Here is a 17,356-nt window from a genome sequence, read left to right on the forward strand (position 1 = left end):
CTAGCTGGAGGAGACAAAGTTAAAGATTATTAAGTTTTTAATTGAAGGATACAGAAGGATTAGAATTGACAATTTCATGGAGAATAGTGAAGCTGCAGAGCAGGATGAAAAGAAGAAGACCTCAAAGAATATCCATGGATGTAGTGAACAGGGACATGGAGTTGGTTGGTGTCAGGAAAAAGACCTCAGTCAGATGAAGACCGATGGTGCACTCTGTTGATAGCAGTAGCTTAGATTTTACAGCATAAACCCTGACCATGAAGCCATGGTTGGCAATTTTCTCTAACTTTCTAAAGTTCTCTAACTTTAAAAAAATGTCTAGGCCAATCAGTACCATGGACTACCAGAGAACCCTTAGGAGAGTCAAATTTGATTTTTGAATTTATAAGCCAAGATTTGATTAGCATGAAACTCCTAGAGTCTAATAATAAAGAGAATGTGATGTTCTGAGAATCAACTGATAATTTTAGAGCTACTGTTCTGTATTGATGTAAACATAAAAGATAATTATTACATTCCTGATAGACAAATAAAATAGAATGAAGGAGGTAATGGAGTTTTAAACCCTGTTGCTCTGTGTTTACAGTGGTTTGACCTCGTCCGCGGTGTGAACTTTGGAATTGATTTGTTTCACATCAATGAGTTCATGCTGCTTCCTGTGCTGCTCATGAGAGTGGAAGGTTAAAGTCTACATCATTTTGGACGTGTCTGTCCTCGTGGCTGATGCAACACTGGGGCAAAATCTTAGTTCTGGAGGTTGTGTGTCGCCTTGGCTGAGGCAGGGTTTCTCCTCAGACTGTTTCTCCCTCCCTTTCTCTCTCTTTCCTCCCTTCTTCACTTCTTCTCCGAATCCCGCTGGCTGACGTAAATGTGCAAATGTGCATCCTGTCTGCACTGGTCAGAAGAGCCACAGGCTAAGTGCAACTGCACATTCCCTGCTGGGGCTAGTTTCTTGCCCTCCCTGAACCTTTGGGTCCAGAACTATGTGTCCCGGCTGCAAGGACTTCAAAAGGATCTAGTGTGCATAACTTGAATCAGAGATGTTGTGAGAAAGAAGGGAAGAGCATTGCGACTTTGGCTGGACCCTGTGGAAATGAGCCACTGAAGATGTCACATGAAGCTCGCATAAAAGACAGTAGTGTTTGGTATAATCAGCCACTGAAGATGTCACATGACGCTCGCATAAAAGACAGTAGTGTTTGGTGAGTTCTGTAATGAGGTAAAATCACTGTGTATACATGAGAGCTTCCTGCACCTACTGTCCATCAGTGGTATCACACACAAAGTCTCTGTATGTCCAACCATACCAGCCAAACAAGTGTCTTCCAGTGAAGGATACCAACCGTGTATGGCCTTGAGTTGAGAAACTCTGGTTCACTTTACAATTGGAAAACTCAGACGGGGTGGCAGAGGACACAGTGAATAAAATGTAAAATATTAGATAGAGTTTAGGTAGATGAGAGATTTTTATTACCGGTCCTTGGTACAAATAAGTTTGGGGACGGCTGAGTTAAATAATTACAAATACTCCTTTACTTTCCATGACAACTGTATGCAGAGGGCTGCAGTTTGGTTGCTGCCGTGCTGCCACTGTTGGCAGAAAATCTCTGTTATTAAGTAGTTTGGAGAAATTAGCCGATAAAGTTTTCTCCCAGAAGACAGCATTTAAGAGGTCTTTTCTTATAACGTTCTATCCAATTACTCTGTTTTTGTGGACCACTTGCTTTGGACTGTCTCCCTTTACAGACTGGAGAGCCTCTGTCTGAGCTGTTGCTTTCACTCAGCGTAAATCCAGAGTGCAGTGGAATCATGTAACAGGACAAACAAAATAAATCAAATAATCAACCTGATATTTCCTTTGTATTTGGAGCAGAGAGGAGTCTTCTAACCCCAGCCATACCATCTGAAACCTGAACCTCTATAATTTCCACATTTTTTCCACTTGGTAACAAAAAGCTCCTAAATTACTCTGCAGAGTATTTAACAACACAAAGAGCTGCATTTGTGTGGGTTTGTCTGCCCATCAAACTACTGTTGAATAATTTTGTCATGATAGTGTGATGCCATTTCTGTTGGACACACATAAAGTTACTTTTTGTTTTGCACCTGGGTCATTGATTTCCTGGCTCCAGTTCAACTAAAACTATGTTTAGGAGGGTGGAGTTCCACTGTGAAAGTGGTGTTTTGGACAGATGCGGTTTCAAATTGACATGTACATTCAGCTTCTAAACAGTCTCTAAATCAGACTTACATAAGTTTAGTCTTTGGTTCCTTTACTTTCTGATAAATGTTCTGTATCATCAGTGAAACCAAACAAACGTAAACAGAAGAGTCAGCCGCTGACGGTCGTTCCTCTGATTCAAATCATATTTACACATAACACAATGAAAGGCTTAGGTCATGAATTTATAAATGAAGATAAGCTGCTTACAGAAGAGCAGGTATCATATGATGATGGCGGTGACCTTTGACCTATGCTCTTTATCTTTCAGAGGAAGATTAAGAGTTGCTGCAGCCACAGGAGCTACATTTCAAATTAAAATTGAATCATTCTTTGGTGTTGTCATGAGAACATCCCAGGAGATGAAGCCTCCAACTTTCCTATTGTATGCAATCAATCTTCTCCATTCATTGCAGAACCTTCTCTATAGTTCTTTTTCTAACATCTTCAGCCTTGCCTTACAAACTTTAACTCCAAAGCTATTGTAAACACTACCTGATACAACCTGGAACTGCCAGCATTTGTCACAGAGATGCTGCTCGAAGAGCTCTTGTTCATATGCAGAGTCTATTCCAGCTGTAATCAACTCTGACGACTTCCTGTATGCACAATAACTTCTTGGTATAATCTCCGTTTAACGTCGGACTGAGCTCCTGTGGGAACATCGTAGTAAAAACTTGAACTTCTACACTGAGTGAATGGGCGATTGTACTCTTTCCTGCAGATTCAAGCCAGACATCCAGATTCTTATGCAGTTGTAAATGCTAACAGTTACTGCTGCACCTGTCAGTGCGTAAATGACTGACATTGTTCTCAGTCATATTCTTGGGATATTCCCATTTAGGTTCGTCAGTGTGCAATGTTAAACTACTTGTTACAACTTCAAGGTTTTTGAAGAATAAATTCCCATTCCTTGAGTTGAATTGCAGCCTTGAATGATAGAATTTTACTTAACTTGAGGTATTTAGGGAGTTTACATCAGCAGGCAACTGACACACTGTAGAATGTGTCAATAAATCACTAATTACTATTACTGTTTAGGTCAGAGGGCTGTGGTGTATATTTCAGCTTCACGTGGCAGACGTCAGACTGGTTTTGGTAAAGTCGCCCCAAACAGGGAGCTTTTACAACTGCGTGACTTTTACAGCCGCTGTGCTTCGATTTCAACAGTGCAGTGTGAAAGTCAACCAAATGAAGGTGTGAAATATTTGGCAGTATCCTTCCAGGATCACCTGGGGGGCAGAGTGGTGCAGTCGTCCATTCTGGCACCAGAAGGCTTTTGGTTCAATACATGTTCCCTGAATCCTAGGTTGGGTAACGTGAGGAAGGCCATCCATCATGGAAAAAAACAAAAAAAATCTCCTGCCAAGCCCTGTGCAGACTATGGCAGTAGTGACGGCAGATTACAGATGAGCCGAGAGCGACTCTGTTCTTCTTCTGCTTCTTCTTCCTCTCAGTGGGACTGAGGTCCCAGGACCGTCCTGGTGTGAAACCATTCCTTCAATAGAGACCTGCCATGTTTTCCAACCATTTACCAGCAAACAGTGATCTTAGCTGATCCACTGTTGACGTGAGCTCTCACATGCCTGGGGTTGGCCATGTGGGGGCAGGGAGACGGTGAAATGAGGCAAATTGCTAGGTCCCCTGAGAGAATGTGCTGGCTAAGAGGATTTCACACATCCTCACCAATGTTGACAGAGTGAAAAAAAAATCTGCATTGTTGTTATTCCCATGGGGTTCATTTACTCTACAGTTGGTGCCTTAACAAGGTATAAGAAGGAGCGGCTGCTACGTTTGAAGTTGGCCCATTTCTGGAGAAAGATTCTATTTCGGGATATCGTCCACTGCTAACACGATAGTACGTCTTTTACTTCAGTATTTCCTATAATTTTGGTCTGAATCTGTCTGCATTTGTGAACAATATAAACACTCATCTTTTAGTCTTCTTCTGCTTCTGTGTAGTAAGCACAGTGTGAGGCCTGAGAGCTTTGGATGTAAACATCTGGACCAGATACTAAATCCCCCGCACTCCCTCTTTACTCCCCCCTTCTATATCTCCCACAGCACGTAATAAAGACAGACCGTCTCCCTCAACCCTGCGCTTACAATAACAACTGCCTGCTTTTAAAACAACGAGCTGTTAAACTGGTGACGACGCACTCACCCACAGAACACATAGCTGTATTCAGAGGAGCGGGGACGTAGCGGTGAAAGGCTCTGACGTGGGTTTCCATTCACACGCTGACTCTTCAGACCTGTCTGGAGGTGTGTCCGTGGCATTTATGAGTCAAGTCAGTGACGGATTCCCTCTGAATAATTGCACACTGCATGGCAGCACTCCTGGAGTACTTCAAACTGCCTATTTTTACTACTGCAGGTGTCTGGAGGTTTACAGTTATCCTGGAGTTGAGGGGAAAGTGAAAGTCACACTCAGAGCTCACTGGTTCTATAACTGGCTCAGAATAAAGGTTTGTCAAAACTATTAACTTATGTAATGATGGAAATAACCAAGTGCTCCAGTTTGGTTCAAATAAATAATTCCTCGTCTCTCCATATATATATGGCAGGATAGTGCGAAATCCTGAATTTTTCTGTTTTGTGAGAAGGATTTACATACAGATACTTAAGAAGGTAGTTTAAAACCCCAAAAATAACATATTACATTACATATTTTCATTTGTAAAGAAATGGACAACATTATGGGCTAGTTTAAAAAAAAGATCAGATAGGATAAAAAAAAAGCCTTGACACCAGATTTCTGATGCATAGGTTAAAAAAGCCTTGACCCCAGATTTCTGATGCATAGGTTAAAAAAATGTCTATTTGACACAGAACCAAGTCACCAGCTCATGTACTGGACGCAGAGTCATTGGAAAGTCCATGCAGATGTATTTAAAACGATTAAAAATTCCCATAAATTACTGAATGGTAAAATAAACTTTTTGCTCTTTTCTTATCTGTGGTGCAGTAATAACAGCTTCAGGATTAGCTGTGGCTGCTGTGCTTCCTCTGGCACAGGAGAGCAGCAGTGATAGGAGGATGGAATCAGGTCATAAATATTTGCAGTTAATTATCAGACTGTCTCTGAGGAAGCTGCAGCTCCTGTGTCAGCGGAGTTTCCAGCAGGACAGTAATCCCAGGTGTCAACCAGACCTGTCTTTGACGACAGAGGAGTTCAGAGTTTCTTTAATCTGACTGGAAATCCCAAACGTGAGAAAGTTCATATAATGGAGGAGAGGTTTGGAGTTTGGTCAGAGATTTAAGGTCAGACTATGATTCCAAATCCACATGTGTCTGTGTGCTCTTTGAAGATCGCTGCTTCAGTAAATTCCGTCTGCCAAAGCACGACCTGCGCCGCACCAACCCTAAACTGTTTCTGGACAAAACCACAACATTTTCGCCGCCTTTTCTGCAGCTGCGTCTCACACACGACAGCGACGACTCCATGTTGTTTCAGTAGCATTTCCCTTTTTAAGTCAAGTGCTGTCCTGAGGTGTCGTGGCCAGCAGTGATTTATTTCAGGGCTTTTAACGCTGGATAACCGTAACTGGGCTGATTTTTAGATATCCACTAGTGTCTTCCGGCCCTGTCAGCATTCCACTGCTCTTAAGTGTGATGAACACTGACCTCCCCCCACGCGCCACCCCTCACCCTGCACCTCAGCTGTCCACGCCATTTGTCTGTGTTCTAATTGACAGAGAAAAATGTGCAAACTGTGAAAGTGTTTATAGAGAAAACAAATCTGTGTTGGGGAGTAGTCGTGGTTTGGGCCTTCTTCTCCACACCAGAGCTGTCACTTACTGGTAATATTTTGAATATCTTATTAAATCTGCAGAGGAAATGTCAGATTTATGCTGTCCCCTCAAACTGACTGAAGTACTTACAGCTGCAGTACACTGTACGTACACTGCAGCGTACTTAATGTGCAGCAAGACTTTGGCTCCTGTTTAGGAAAAACAGTGATGTTCTGTGGTTAGCAACCAGGCTAAAGCTCAAGAGTCCTTAATGGACCAGACGAACATCAAACTTCTGCAAGTGATGTATTAGCAGCACTACACTGTTGAACACAGGGTGGCAGGGCTGTTAGCTGTTAGCAAGCAAGTTCAACACAGAGTATAAAAAGTGGTGTCGTTTTTAGTTCTGGACCTTTATACTCTTAGACTTCTATCCAACATGATGCTGCTGGAAAAGGTTTGTTTGGCTGTTAGCAAGAAAGCTAAGAGAGTTGACAGATGCAGCATCACGGTGTCTGAAAAGCTGCAGAAAAACAGCACTCCTGACTTGACAGATGTAGCATCACGGTGTCTGAAAAGCTGCAGAGTTTAACAGATGATCAAGAATGAAGGAAAACCAGGGCTATCAACCATAGCAACGATGAGAGAACAACAGTCGAATTATTGGACATACAACATGCCTCGTTCTGCCTGTGTCTTAAAATGTATTACATATTTAAATCAGATTGATTTCAGAAAAAAAATACATGTCCTACAAAGTTACAACTAAGTCGTAACTAGGTTATTAATAATAACCACATTCCTCGTTCTTTGTTTTAATTTACTTCCTGTCTCGTTGCGGTCACAGGAAATAGTCCTAACTCTCTAGTTTCATTAAGGAAAACTTCCTGAGGAGAGGAAAAACAGGAGCAAACAATCATCTGAAAGTCTGCTCAAATGTTTGTGTGGCTTTTTTTTAAACTGAAGGTATGTGAGAAAACCAAGTCAAACATCCGGCTATTTGTGGCCTGCCTTGATAAGAGGTGTTTCCTTCAGGACCCATTGTCCGGAGCAGGAGAGTTTGTATTATTGGAAGGTTCAAAATTAGGATGCTATTACCGTCTGGAGGCCGCCATCAGAGTGGAACAGGGCACAGATGTGGGGTTACGGGTCAATGTGCAGAATGGGTTAATGTGGAACCCTCCGCATCAGGGCGAGGACATACACTACTGTCCACTCTGATGACATCACTGCAGCATCCTGTATGGTACACAGACATTCCCAGTGTCTCTGACTCCTCCCTCTCCTGACAGCAGTCGCTCCATTTGTGCGATTTCCATGACAGGATTTCCATGCATTGCACACAATCCGATCATTATCACGAGGGCTGATGTAATGTGGTGACATCACTACAGTGTTTGTTGTAAGATTAACCCCAGGGATGATGCAATTTTGATGTGTATAAAAGCTGCTCCTCTGGGACCTTTGACCTCACCCTTTTGTCCCTCTGCCCTGCAGCTGAAAAGGTGTCCTCGCTGGGTAAAGACTGGCACAAGTTGTGTCTGAAGTGCGACCGATGCAACAAGCTGCTCAACGCCGGAGGTCACGCTGAGGTCAGTGAGACATCACGAGTAACAGTCACAGGGAGCTGCTGTCTTTCAAACACTGAGGTCACTAACATGTGACACTGAGCCTCGTCTCATCTTCTGTCAAGTGTTCGTGTCGTCGTTTCTTAAACCAGCAACGAGTGAATTAGAATGAAGACCAAGAACATTTCCTTTTTTAAAATCGATATTTTTGATTTTACAAATCATTAATTGTCCAGTAATCTCATTGTTAGAATAATCATTCGTTTCCATCAGTGTTGTCATCAGCTCTGCACTGACATTATTAAGAATCCTGGATTAGCTTTAAACTATATTTTTATCTCTCTCTCTGTTGTCACTTGGCTAACTTTAAATGATCTTTTATGACCTTGCCTCGAATTATAGCGACATTTTATTATTATATCTGTAGCCATTTCTTTAGAAGGGACTACAATTGGCTACAAAATTGGGCCTTTAGCTACAAAAGCTTCTAGAATCTTCTCAGTGGTAAAGAGCCCCTCCTGCCTGTACAAATACAACCACACAGACTCGCACTTGCATACAAAGTAGTGACAATCATTGCCTGAGGTTTTAGGTCACTTGCTGCTGAGGCCTTTCATGCTAACACTCTGTTCCTGTGTAATGGCTTTAGTCACGCTTCCCTAAAATGACCTTTTTTTTCTCCCTATTATTTCTCCAAACTTTAGTCAAAATCGCTTCATTGTATTCTGGAATCAGCTGACGATAATAAACGATGGTTTAGAAAATGGAGGGGGGGGGGGCAGGAGCGGAAGCTGGTGCTTTTATAGGGGATGGAAAATTGACATTTATTACAGTTATAAAGTACGCAGGTTAAATACATTATTGAAAATCCGTATGTGCAAAGAAATATCACAGAGGATATGGAATTATAGAAATTCTATTTAAACCAGAATTTTACTGCCCAGGAAATCACTGAGCGCACATCCTTTTCCTGCCTGGTAGCATCTGTCAATGTGAGTTTTCCATGTGGGAATTTCAACTCCCTGAACTTTACAGGATCAGCTAGTTTCATATCCTCTTTTTTTTTTTCTTTGTTGCATGATCAAAGTGCAGAATAACGTTCTTGAACAAAAAGACCCTCGGCTCCTCGGGCTGTGACACTCGGCCAACCACTGCTCACTATCTGACACACTGTCACCCTGGGCCTTTCCTTATCCCACTCCTTTTATTTGGCCTTCCGTGACCCTGTCGTTGATACGGTCTGTGGTTGATTATGATTCACACTCCTCTTTGAGTCTGTGCTCTGCTCAGGGAGGATGTGATCTCAGCCTCTTTGTACACAAAGGCAGTTTCCCAAAGGATGCAGCCGCTGGTTAATTTCGGCACCATTACAGCCACATCGTGACAAAATCTCTTTGAGGTTCTCTGCACCACCATCCTGTCCCCAAGTCTACGTCTGTGGATCGCATCCAAGTCCTCATCAAGTCCTGACTTCAGCTGATAAAACTCCATGATCATGGAAGGAGAACGAGACTCGGAGACATAACATAAATCATAAAGTATGACCTGACAGTCTGCTGTGTTTGATCTAATCTACAGTCTGGTATGCAGACTGTAATGGCTGCCCTCTAACACTGATTTAGTAGGGAGGGTTTTCTATGGGGCCAAGGAAAGGAAGTAGCTTAAAGAAGGTGTTGGCTGAAATCTAGGATGGAAAGGACAAGGAAGCAAGGCTGAGTGAAGGGGGTAAAAAAAAAATCCAAGGGGATTGATGCCTGGTTCTTAGGACAGTAGCTTAATTGGTTTGATTGTGTTGACTAGCTTAGCTAACCCTAGAAAGCTACAACAAAAATAATGAATGAGGTTTGTATGTCTGTCCAAGGTCAACAACAGGCCCCTATGCCAGAGTTTGGACAGGTGTGCCCTAAATGCTCCTGACTGTTCATTTCCAGACCTAATTGCTAGGACACTGTTGGACATGAATTCATTATTAATTTGCCTAAAGGACAATGTAGACGACCTGCTCATGTTTGTGTTTCTTAAATATTGTTATGAGGCTTTAGACTATGAGATTAGAGTTATGTCAACCCTGTGAAATATGTTAGGCTTTGTTTGTAATTCTTTTGGTTTAATATTCGTGAGAATTAATCACTTTCTTAACCCTGATGTTAAGTATTCCCTACTGTAGAGCAGAACAGTAGGTAGAAAGATCCAGCTCAGTTGACACCTCTGCAGTTTCCTTTGTAAGGTGTGAGTGGGCGTCTGGTCCCTGGGGGCAGTAACGAGCCTACCACATGTAAAAGGAATTGTGCTTGAAAGGAGTGAAACGTTATTTTTGGGTCATTTTAGCTAATCCACAGAACGAACGTCTCGGAAAAACCAGGCTCAAAAAAAGTTTCAGGTGGGGAAAGATGTTGTTAAAAAAAAGTCAAAAGCATCAAGAAACAACCAGGATAGAACATAAAGACGAATGGATGGACAGAAGTAGGATGGAAAAGACAGATCTGATGTGGGGAGAGAGTGGGCGGTGCCACAGGGATGGATAATCCATTTTAACAGCCAGACACTTCAGTGATACTGTCCTGTATGAACCTCACAATGGAGCTCTGTGTGTCCCGTCCTGAGAAAGTCATCAGCCCTCAGTCAGGGCTCAGCATCTCCTCCGAAAACTTTATACCTCTCATGAGTCCAAGTCCATAATTACTCAAAGTGAGTGAACAATCAGCTTCTGTAACCAGGGGTTGGACCAACAAGGACCACACCCACATTAGATATTTCTCATGTCTTCAGCCAGTGGTGGACCCACTAGACAGAATTATGACCTTATTTTGGGCTGAGACAGACTCACTCCCAATGCAAGAAATCCAGTTTTTAAAGTGTCCACTAGGGGTCCTCATTGACGTGAGGGGTAAGATTTCCACACCTAGTTACAGACCTCGGTTTCCATCAGGTGTACCATGGAAACCACGTTCACACACTGAGTTAACGTCTACAGAAAGGTGTTGATGACTTCATCATCATTTATACAGATGATGTTTTTATGATGTGCTGGAGGAACATGTGATGATGACATCATCCTGACATGATCCTCATCTGGGAAAACCACCGTTCACTCCATATTTAGACACATTTACCAACTGTTCTGTTTGAAATCCAGAACAAAGCTCCAGTAATATTTGTCACGGGACTGTAGCAAATGTATGTGACCTAACCTCTCAGTGTCGTTTGACCTGTGCGTGATGTTTTTCTATCTCCCACAGCACGATGGAAGACCATACTGCCACAAACCCTGCTATGCTGCCCTCTTCGGGCCGAAAGGTGAAGTGCATGTACATCTATTCTTAGAATACGTCTCCACAAGATGTGTATGGACAAGGCAAAAATAATACGCTTTTTAAAAATACCTATACATTTTGCTCTCATTTATTTAAAATGCTATTGTGTACGAATATAGTATTAGTATTAGTATTCACGTTTTGATATTCTTTCTGTTTTACATGATTAGCTGCGTAGTTCTGATTTTTTTTTTTTTTTGACTATTCATGCATGTCATTTTTCAGGAATTACCACTGTCAGTTAAAAGAGTTCATTGTTTTAAAAAAAACTATTTCAGGTGTGAACATCGGAGGAGCCGGCTCTTACGTGTACGACGCCCCAGCCAACAACAACTCTGCTGTGGATTCGGTGGCCAAATCCGAGGAGAAGAGAGTGTACGCACCGAAGGCGCCATCTAAAGGTGAGCGTCAGACATGCGCGTGTGCATCCAAACAATTTAGAGTTTACATCACTAAGTGATCAAATGTGAAATCAGGATTTTATTCCCCTGATAAGATGTAGAGTTTTTGCCAACATCAGTCAGTAGAAGGGCTGCCGCTGAGTCAGTGAGAAAACCACTGAGCTGCAAAGCCTTTTGGGAAAAAAGGAGGGTTTTCTAGTCAGAAGTAGTGGACTGACAATTTCTAGGGACACACAAACATCCATTAACACTGTCAGACACAGTTAAACAGCAAATAATCTGTTCATTTCAGGATGAATGATATTGCAGCCACCTCAGCTGTATTCTATAGTTTGGTGACATCTGCTGCCAAAAATGCACATCATCAAACTCAAAAGCTTTTACTGTTTGTCAATTTTCGAGTTATGTTTCGAGCTAACACGTGTTTTTCAACCCAGCTGGAAGTGTCACCACATTCTCTGGAGAGGCCAACCTGTGTCCTCGCTGCAACAAGAAGGTGTATTTTGGTAAGAAAAAAAAAGGGACAGAATTGTGTGAAACCTACAAAACATTGTGTGTCTCACATTCATCTATTTGTGTGTGTGTGTGTGTGTGTGTGACACTGCTGCTTCGAAGGTGACATCACTGGGCAAGGACTGGCATCGACCCTGTCTGCGCTGTGAGAGGTGCAGCAAGACTCTGTCTGCTGGAGGTCACGCAGAGGTGAGACACAGTTTGAAGCATTAAATGAGTATTTTGTAGAGCGCAGACTAGTTTGACCAGATTTGTCCTTGTCTTGGATTTTTGACATATTTAGATAAATCAAACATTTGTCAACTATTAAAAACCTGAATGTATCTTTCCAAATGTGAAGAGTTATTATCTGACCAAGTAAAAAAATTAATTAATACTGTCCTGTGTTGTTCCAGCATGATGGCCAACCCTACTGCCACAAGCCCTGCTATGCTATCCTGTTTGGGCCCAAAGGTAACCGCTAGGTGGTGCTGTCCGCCAACTCATTCACTCTCTGCTCTGCTACACTTGAACCTGAATGTCTTACTGTAACCAGGACTCGGTCCAGGCTGCACGTGTCTGTGTCACAGCAGCTTTGTCTGCAGCTTCTCCTGCTCATGTTCCTCCTCCTTCTCCCCTCACCTCTCTGACTCCCACTGCTGTGTGTTTTCTCCAGGCGTGAACACTGGTGGTGTGGGCAGCTACATCTACGAGAAGGAGCCCAGTGCAGTGACCCAGCCTTGAACCTTTGTCCTTCAAACCCTCTAAGCTCCACCCTTCTTCTCTCCAAACATCACCGACCATCAGACCCAGTATTACTCCACTCTCTCCTTCTCCAAACCCTGAGCTCAATCCTGAGACCACCACCAGATCCTCCTAAAGCCCCCTGCTTCTCCCAGCCTTTACAGATCACATGACTCATTCCTGCATTGGTTTGTCAGATAATGTGCTTTTCTAGGTAAACAAGACAACTTTTTATTTAATGACAGGTGTCAAACCACATTACACATTTTACACCATTGCATCAGTGTAGACTAAAGCAATAAGAATTTATAAGTTTAATATTTTCACAGAGTAAAGTGTCAGAGGAAATTGAAAATATATTCATAGACAGTGTAAAAAAAATGGATGCAGCCATCTGGTTGCATGACATTGTTGCAAAGCCTCGTGATGCATGAACACATTTTGGACTGGAGTTGTGAAAAAAAATAGTCAATAACATGAAAAATAAATAATAAAAGTAATTCCTGATAATACTGTTTTGTTGGAAACATTTGGGGACATGAGTATGCATGAAAACTTTGTTAAACATTTCTAAATCCTGAATGAAAAAAAAAAGATTTGCGAAAAAAACAGTATTAGTTGCATGCCATTTAAAAATAATGCTTTCCTTTGTGTTTTTGTAAAATCACCAAGATAAAATCGGAAAATACTGGCAGAGCACAGACAAATATGTTAAGTGCCACAGTGCCTCCTAGTGGTCATACTGCGTCTCGTTTATCATGCAGGAGTTGACGGTCCTCTGATTTGTGAAGTTCTACAGAGGTAAATCAGCACCGTTCGAGTTTATCCTGAACTTTGCAACATTCCAAGCTTCGTCTTTTGAAACCAGACGACTGTATCCATTTTATTAATATAAATCTGTTGTTCTGGAAGAACTCCATCATCATAAGTGGTCTTTGTTTTTGCCTATAGTACTGAGTTAAAAAGATTTGTACTTTAATTTCTTTAAAAAAAAACGATTTTATAGAAAAAAATTAGAATACAGATATTTGTTAAGCTAATCAATTACTTAATATTTCTTATCCCACTTTTTGTTTGATATCGTATGGGATAAACTTGCATTTTTTTTGCTTTGGTTCAAGTCCATCAAATGTCATTATTCACTGCTTCTCTACCTGTTCCCGCAACACCGTGACGTCAACTGTTCTTGTTATTGTACACAGAAATAACCCTGTTGTTACGATGTACTTTCTTTTTCAAAAGATGGCGCTTTACATAAAGTATTACATGTAAAAAAGGTTTTTCTTCGGCCATTAGCAGTAGCTTAGCTCACAGAAACAGAGAGGAAGACGCTGCAGACAAGTCATTCTGTAAGAATGTGCATTCTAGTGTTCTTATTGTAATTATTGTTATTCTTCTGACTGTTACTGTGCTTGTTGTTGTTGACCTGTTGTACTGACGGCAGGGCTCACTGTTTGTAGAACTGCACTTCCGCCCTGCTGCTGCTGTCTTTTTAATCCTTTAAATAAAGATTTCAGAAACTCTTCCCGGTCTGCGTCACTGGTGTTAAATATTGGACTGATACGGGTACGTTCTTCTTATCTTTAAACCTGTTTTTTCCTGATATTTTGTAACGCCGACAACAGCAACAACAAAACCAAGGAAAATGTGTTACTATAGTGTCCGTTCGTCACACGTCACAAAACCATTTCCTGTTATCAACCGGAAATTATGAAATAAAAGCATGAGGCGCAGCGAACTAATTAAAACAAAACATCTGAATGAATAACTCCTTATTCTTGTTAGAAAACAGCAACAATAATGCACCATTATAAATGGCGCTTTCGCCAATGAACGGCCAAGAACATACAAATGTGAGATGATTTGGTGGGTTTCGACCATTGTAATAGAAACAAATATTTAGAACTAAAGGGCAAACTTTTTGGCTCGCGGGCCAAAATCAGGTTCAAAATCTGACCAGCGGACCAGTTCAGTATTGGTTAGATGTAAAATGTTTGGGCAAAAATAATAAACAGATTCCTGTGTTTTAGTGAACTGCATTTGCTGGGGTCACGGTAGGTTCACATGTGAAGATATTTTATTTAAATTTAAATGATATTGAGACAAAAGCCTTTTTTAAAAAGCCAAGAATTATTCAAATAAGAAATGAAATTTGTCATTTTCTTGAAGAATCTCAAAATGAAGGCGTCTAAGCGCTGTTAATAGAGGTGTACAGCACTATAACACTGTATGGTGTAACTAAGCACTATAATACACACGGTAAACAGTTATTTGAACGAGGCCCAGATTTAAATTTAAATTCGCATCACAGTTTTTCACAAGAGCATTCAAGTTGTGTTTATAGCCCCCCACATTTATGACTGTAGTTAGACCTCTGTATGACAATAAAAAACATTTTCTTTTTATACATCACATTCAGTTTTGACTTCCAAAAGTTTTGTTCTCATGGCTCGTTGGTCTAGGGGTATGATTCTCGCTTTGGGTGCGAGAGGTCCCGGGTTCAAATCCCGGACGAGCCCATTATCTTTAGAACATTGTTTTGTCCGGTCATTTGTTCAGGCACAAACACTACCTCGGTTTTCAAATTACGGGCCACTAAGTGTCACAATTTATACAGAACGTCCGGTAATTTGTACTGTTTTATCTTTTCACTTTGTTCAACTACAATAACGGTCTAAGTCCGAAACAATCGATAGCTCGTGACATGGGCGGGGCTTAACAATAGTCCCATCCACAAAAGGGAACAACTGTAAGTATAACTGCAGAATTAACGACTGTCAGCACACATTCAACCACAACCATCCTATACTGACGGTGTGTGTGTGTGTGTGTGTGAAGTGAAACAGAGACGCGACATTTCCTTGAATGAGTGTCGGTGGTTAAATAAATGAGTTCATCTCTGTTTCACCCCAACTGCCTCCACACTTTTATACGTGCTGTAGTTTATAAAGGCGAGAAAAAGAAAATTCAGGATACTTGTACTTAGGATGTATACGTTCTCAACCACTGGAGGGCGCTAACAAGTATGATTATTTTCACGTGTAGCTATAAGAACGCCAACTAAAGCTGTCATTTATGACCTCAACTCTCACCGTTTTAGAGTTACCCTGCATGACTCCATATAGATGGGCGTCAACGGATATAAATAACACTTCACGAGTACACGGTACCTACCTTAGGTACACAATGATTTATGGGAGGATACTATACGAACAGGTTTTCTGTTAATCTATAAACGTATGAGGACGTCTGAGAACTAAACACATTATTTACCACAATTTTTAATGAATCTGTTAGGGGAAAAAAAATCTGGTTTGTTCTACCAAACCCAATAGGAAGTCAGTGATTTTGAAGACACATTGTATGGATAATATGACGCTGCTGCTGTGAAGCCAGATGCTCAAATATTCTGGTAGATGAACAGAGGGAAATGACGTCTACAAGATGAAGACATGAATAAGACTTAATTGCGCAGAAGGTGAAAACATTGTGTGATAAAAAACTACTATAAAAACACGGTCTACAAAATGAAGACATGAATAAGACTTAATTGAGCAGAAGGTGAAAACGTGTGATAAAAAACTACTATAAAAACACAGAAAATCAGATTGAGCCACGATCACATACACAGTAACCGCCAGAGGGAGACAGAGAGTAAAACGGAGGACTAATTCGGCAAAACATCTTTGTGCAGAGCAGACTGACTGCAGGTGTGAGGTAAGAATTACAGAGTGAGGGTCTGCACTGACAGTCAGACCACCGCTCCTCACCTCACACGTCAATCACATGATTGACAGCAGGAACAACAGCTACTGCTGCATGGTTTCACTCTGACGTGCCTGGAGTTTCACTCCATACAGGTATGGTAGCATTACTCCCTGACACACACACAAACACTGACAAACACACACACACAGATTATTACATCATGTTATTATCCTCCTACGTTTGAACACTTGTTGGCCTGGATACCAAACAGACTGCACTGATATGTATTTGACATAGTTTTCAGTCCTGAGGTCACAGAATCACATGACCTTCTGTGACCTGAGGATTTTTTTCCCTCAGTAAAAACATTTTTGCTCTTCTCACATATCCTCCATGACCTAAAGATTTTCTACTGATGTACAAATTGTAAAAGTAAGACTCAATGATAACCTTTTTTTTAAAAATTTGAGCCATAAAATAACAACAGGATCGTAACTGGTCACTTCTGACCACCTCACATATCGGAGCAGTAGCGTGACTTCACCTCAGCTTGGTAAAAACTTCTTTAAACTTGTCTTCCTTGTGGTATTTTGAGTATTTTTTTTAAATGAGCCACAGAGGGAAATTCCACTGATTTGTAAATTTATCAGCTTGAATGTTTTAGATAAACTTCAGGGGAGGTCGCCACAACGTCCCTTCCACAAGGGGGGGTTGGTGCTGCAGAAAAACGTTCCAGAACCACAGGCTTAAAACAATTAAATGTGTCATTTTACATATTAAAAACAGACAAGTGTTTTCTACTGAAACACTTGAAATAACAGTGTTTATCTTTACACTTTCTGGAAGGATGCCCCAGACACGCACACACACACACACACACAAGTCAAAGGTCAAACCCACTGCTACCCTCCTATATTACAACATTACATTCAAATGAAGCATCTTGATAGATAATAACCAGAAACTGTGTTTGTGTAAGTATAGTTTCATTTAATTAATAACAGGAAAGCTGTTGATCATTATTATTATTAATCAACATTCCCAAATTCTTTTCCTGTAAATTGCTGGAACAACAGCAGAAACTGTTGATGCATTTGTTCCACACCTGTTTTTATTTGTGACTAAAACAAATAACTGAATTATTCAAATGACGACAGCAGTGAGTTTTTCCAGG

At 41.2% G+C, this 17,356-nt stretch overlaps 1 protein-coding gene and 1 non-coding gene across 2 annotated transcripts in view; both read left to right on the plus strand.

Annotated features, from left to right (window-relative positions):
• Window positions 1-13,999, plus strand: part of crip2 (cysteine-rich protein 2) — a 20,525-nt gene extending 6,526 nt beyond the window's left edge. Inside the window, exons 2-8 of the mRNA XM_017037847.2 lie at window positions 7,453-7,547; window positions 10,763-10,820; window positions 11,116-11,238; window positions 11,676-11,744; window positions 11,846-11,940; window positions 12,147-12,204; window positions 12,407-13,999. Coding sequence (XP_016893336.1) covers window positions 7,453-7,547; window positions 10,763-10,820; window positions 11,116-11,238; window positions 11,676-11,744; window positions 11,846-11,940; window positions 12,147-12,204; window positions 12,407-12,474 — 566 coding nt within the window. The 3' untranslated portion in view covers window positions 12,475-13,999. The remainder of the gene's footprint in view (window positions 1-7,452; window positions 7,548-10,762; window positions 10,821-11,115; window positions 11,239-11,675; window positions 11,745-11,845; window positions 11,941-12,146; window positions 12,205-12,406) is intronic.
• A 922-nt stretch (window positions 14,000-14,921) lies between these two features.
• Window positions 14,922-14,993, plus strand: trnap-ugg (transfer RNA proline (anticodon UGG)). The gene has a single exon. It is a non-coding gene; the product is annotated as a tRNA-Pro (tRNA).
• Window positions 14,994-17,356: the final 2,363 nt, after the last annotated feature.

The sequence above is a fragment of the Cynoglossus semilaevis genome, chromosome 1 (assembly GCF_000523025.1).
Source record: "Cynoglossus semilaevis isolate Cse_v1.0 chromosome 1, Cse_v1.0, whole genome shotgun sequence".
NCBI classification, from domain to species: Eukaryota; Metazoa; Chordata; class Actinopteri; order Pleuronectiformes; family Cynoglossidae; genus Cynoglossus; species Cynoglossus semilaevis.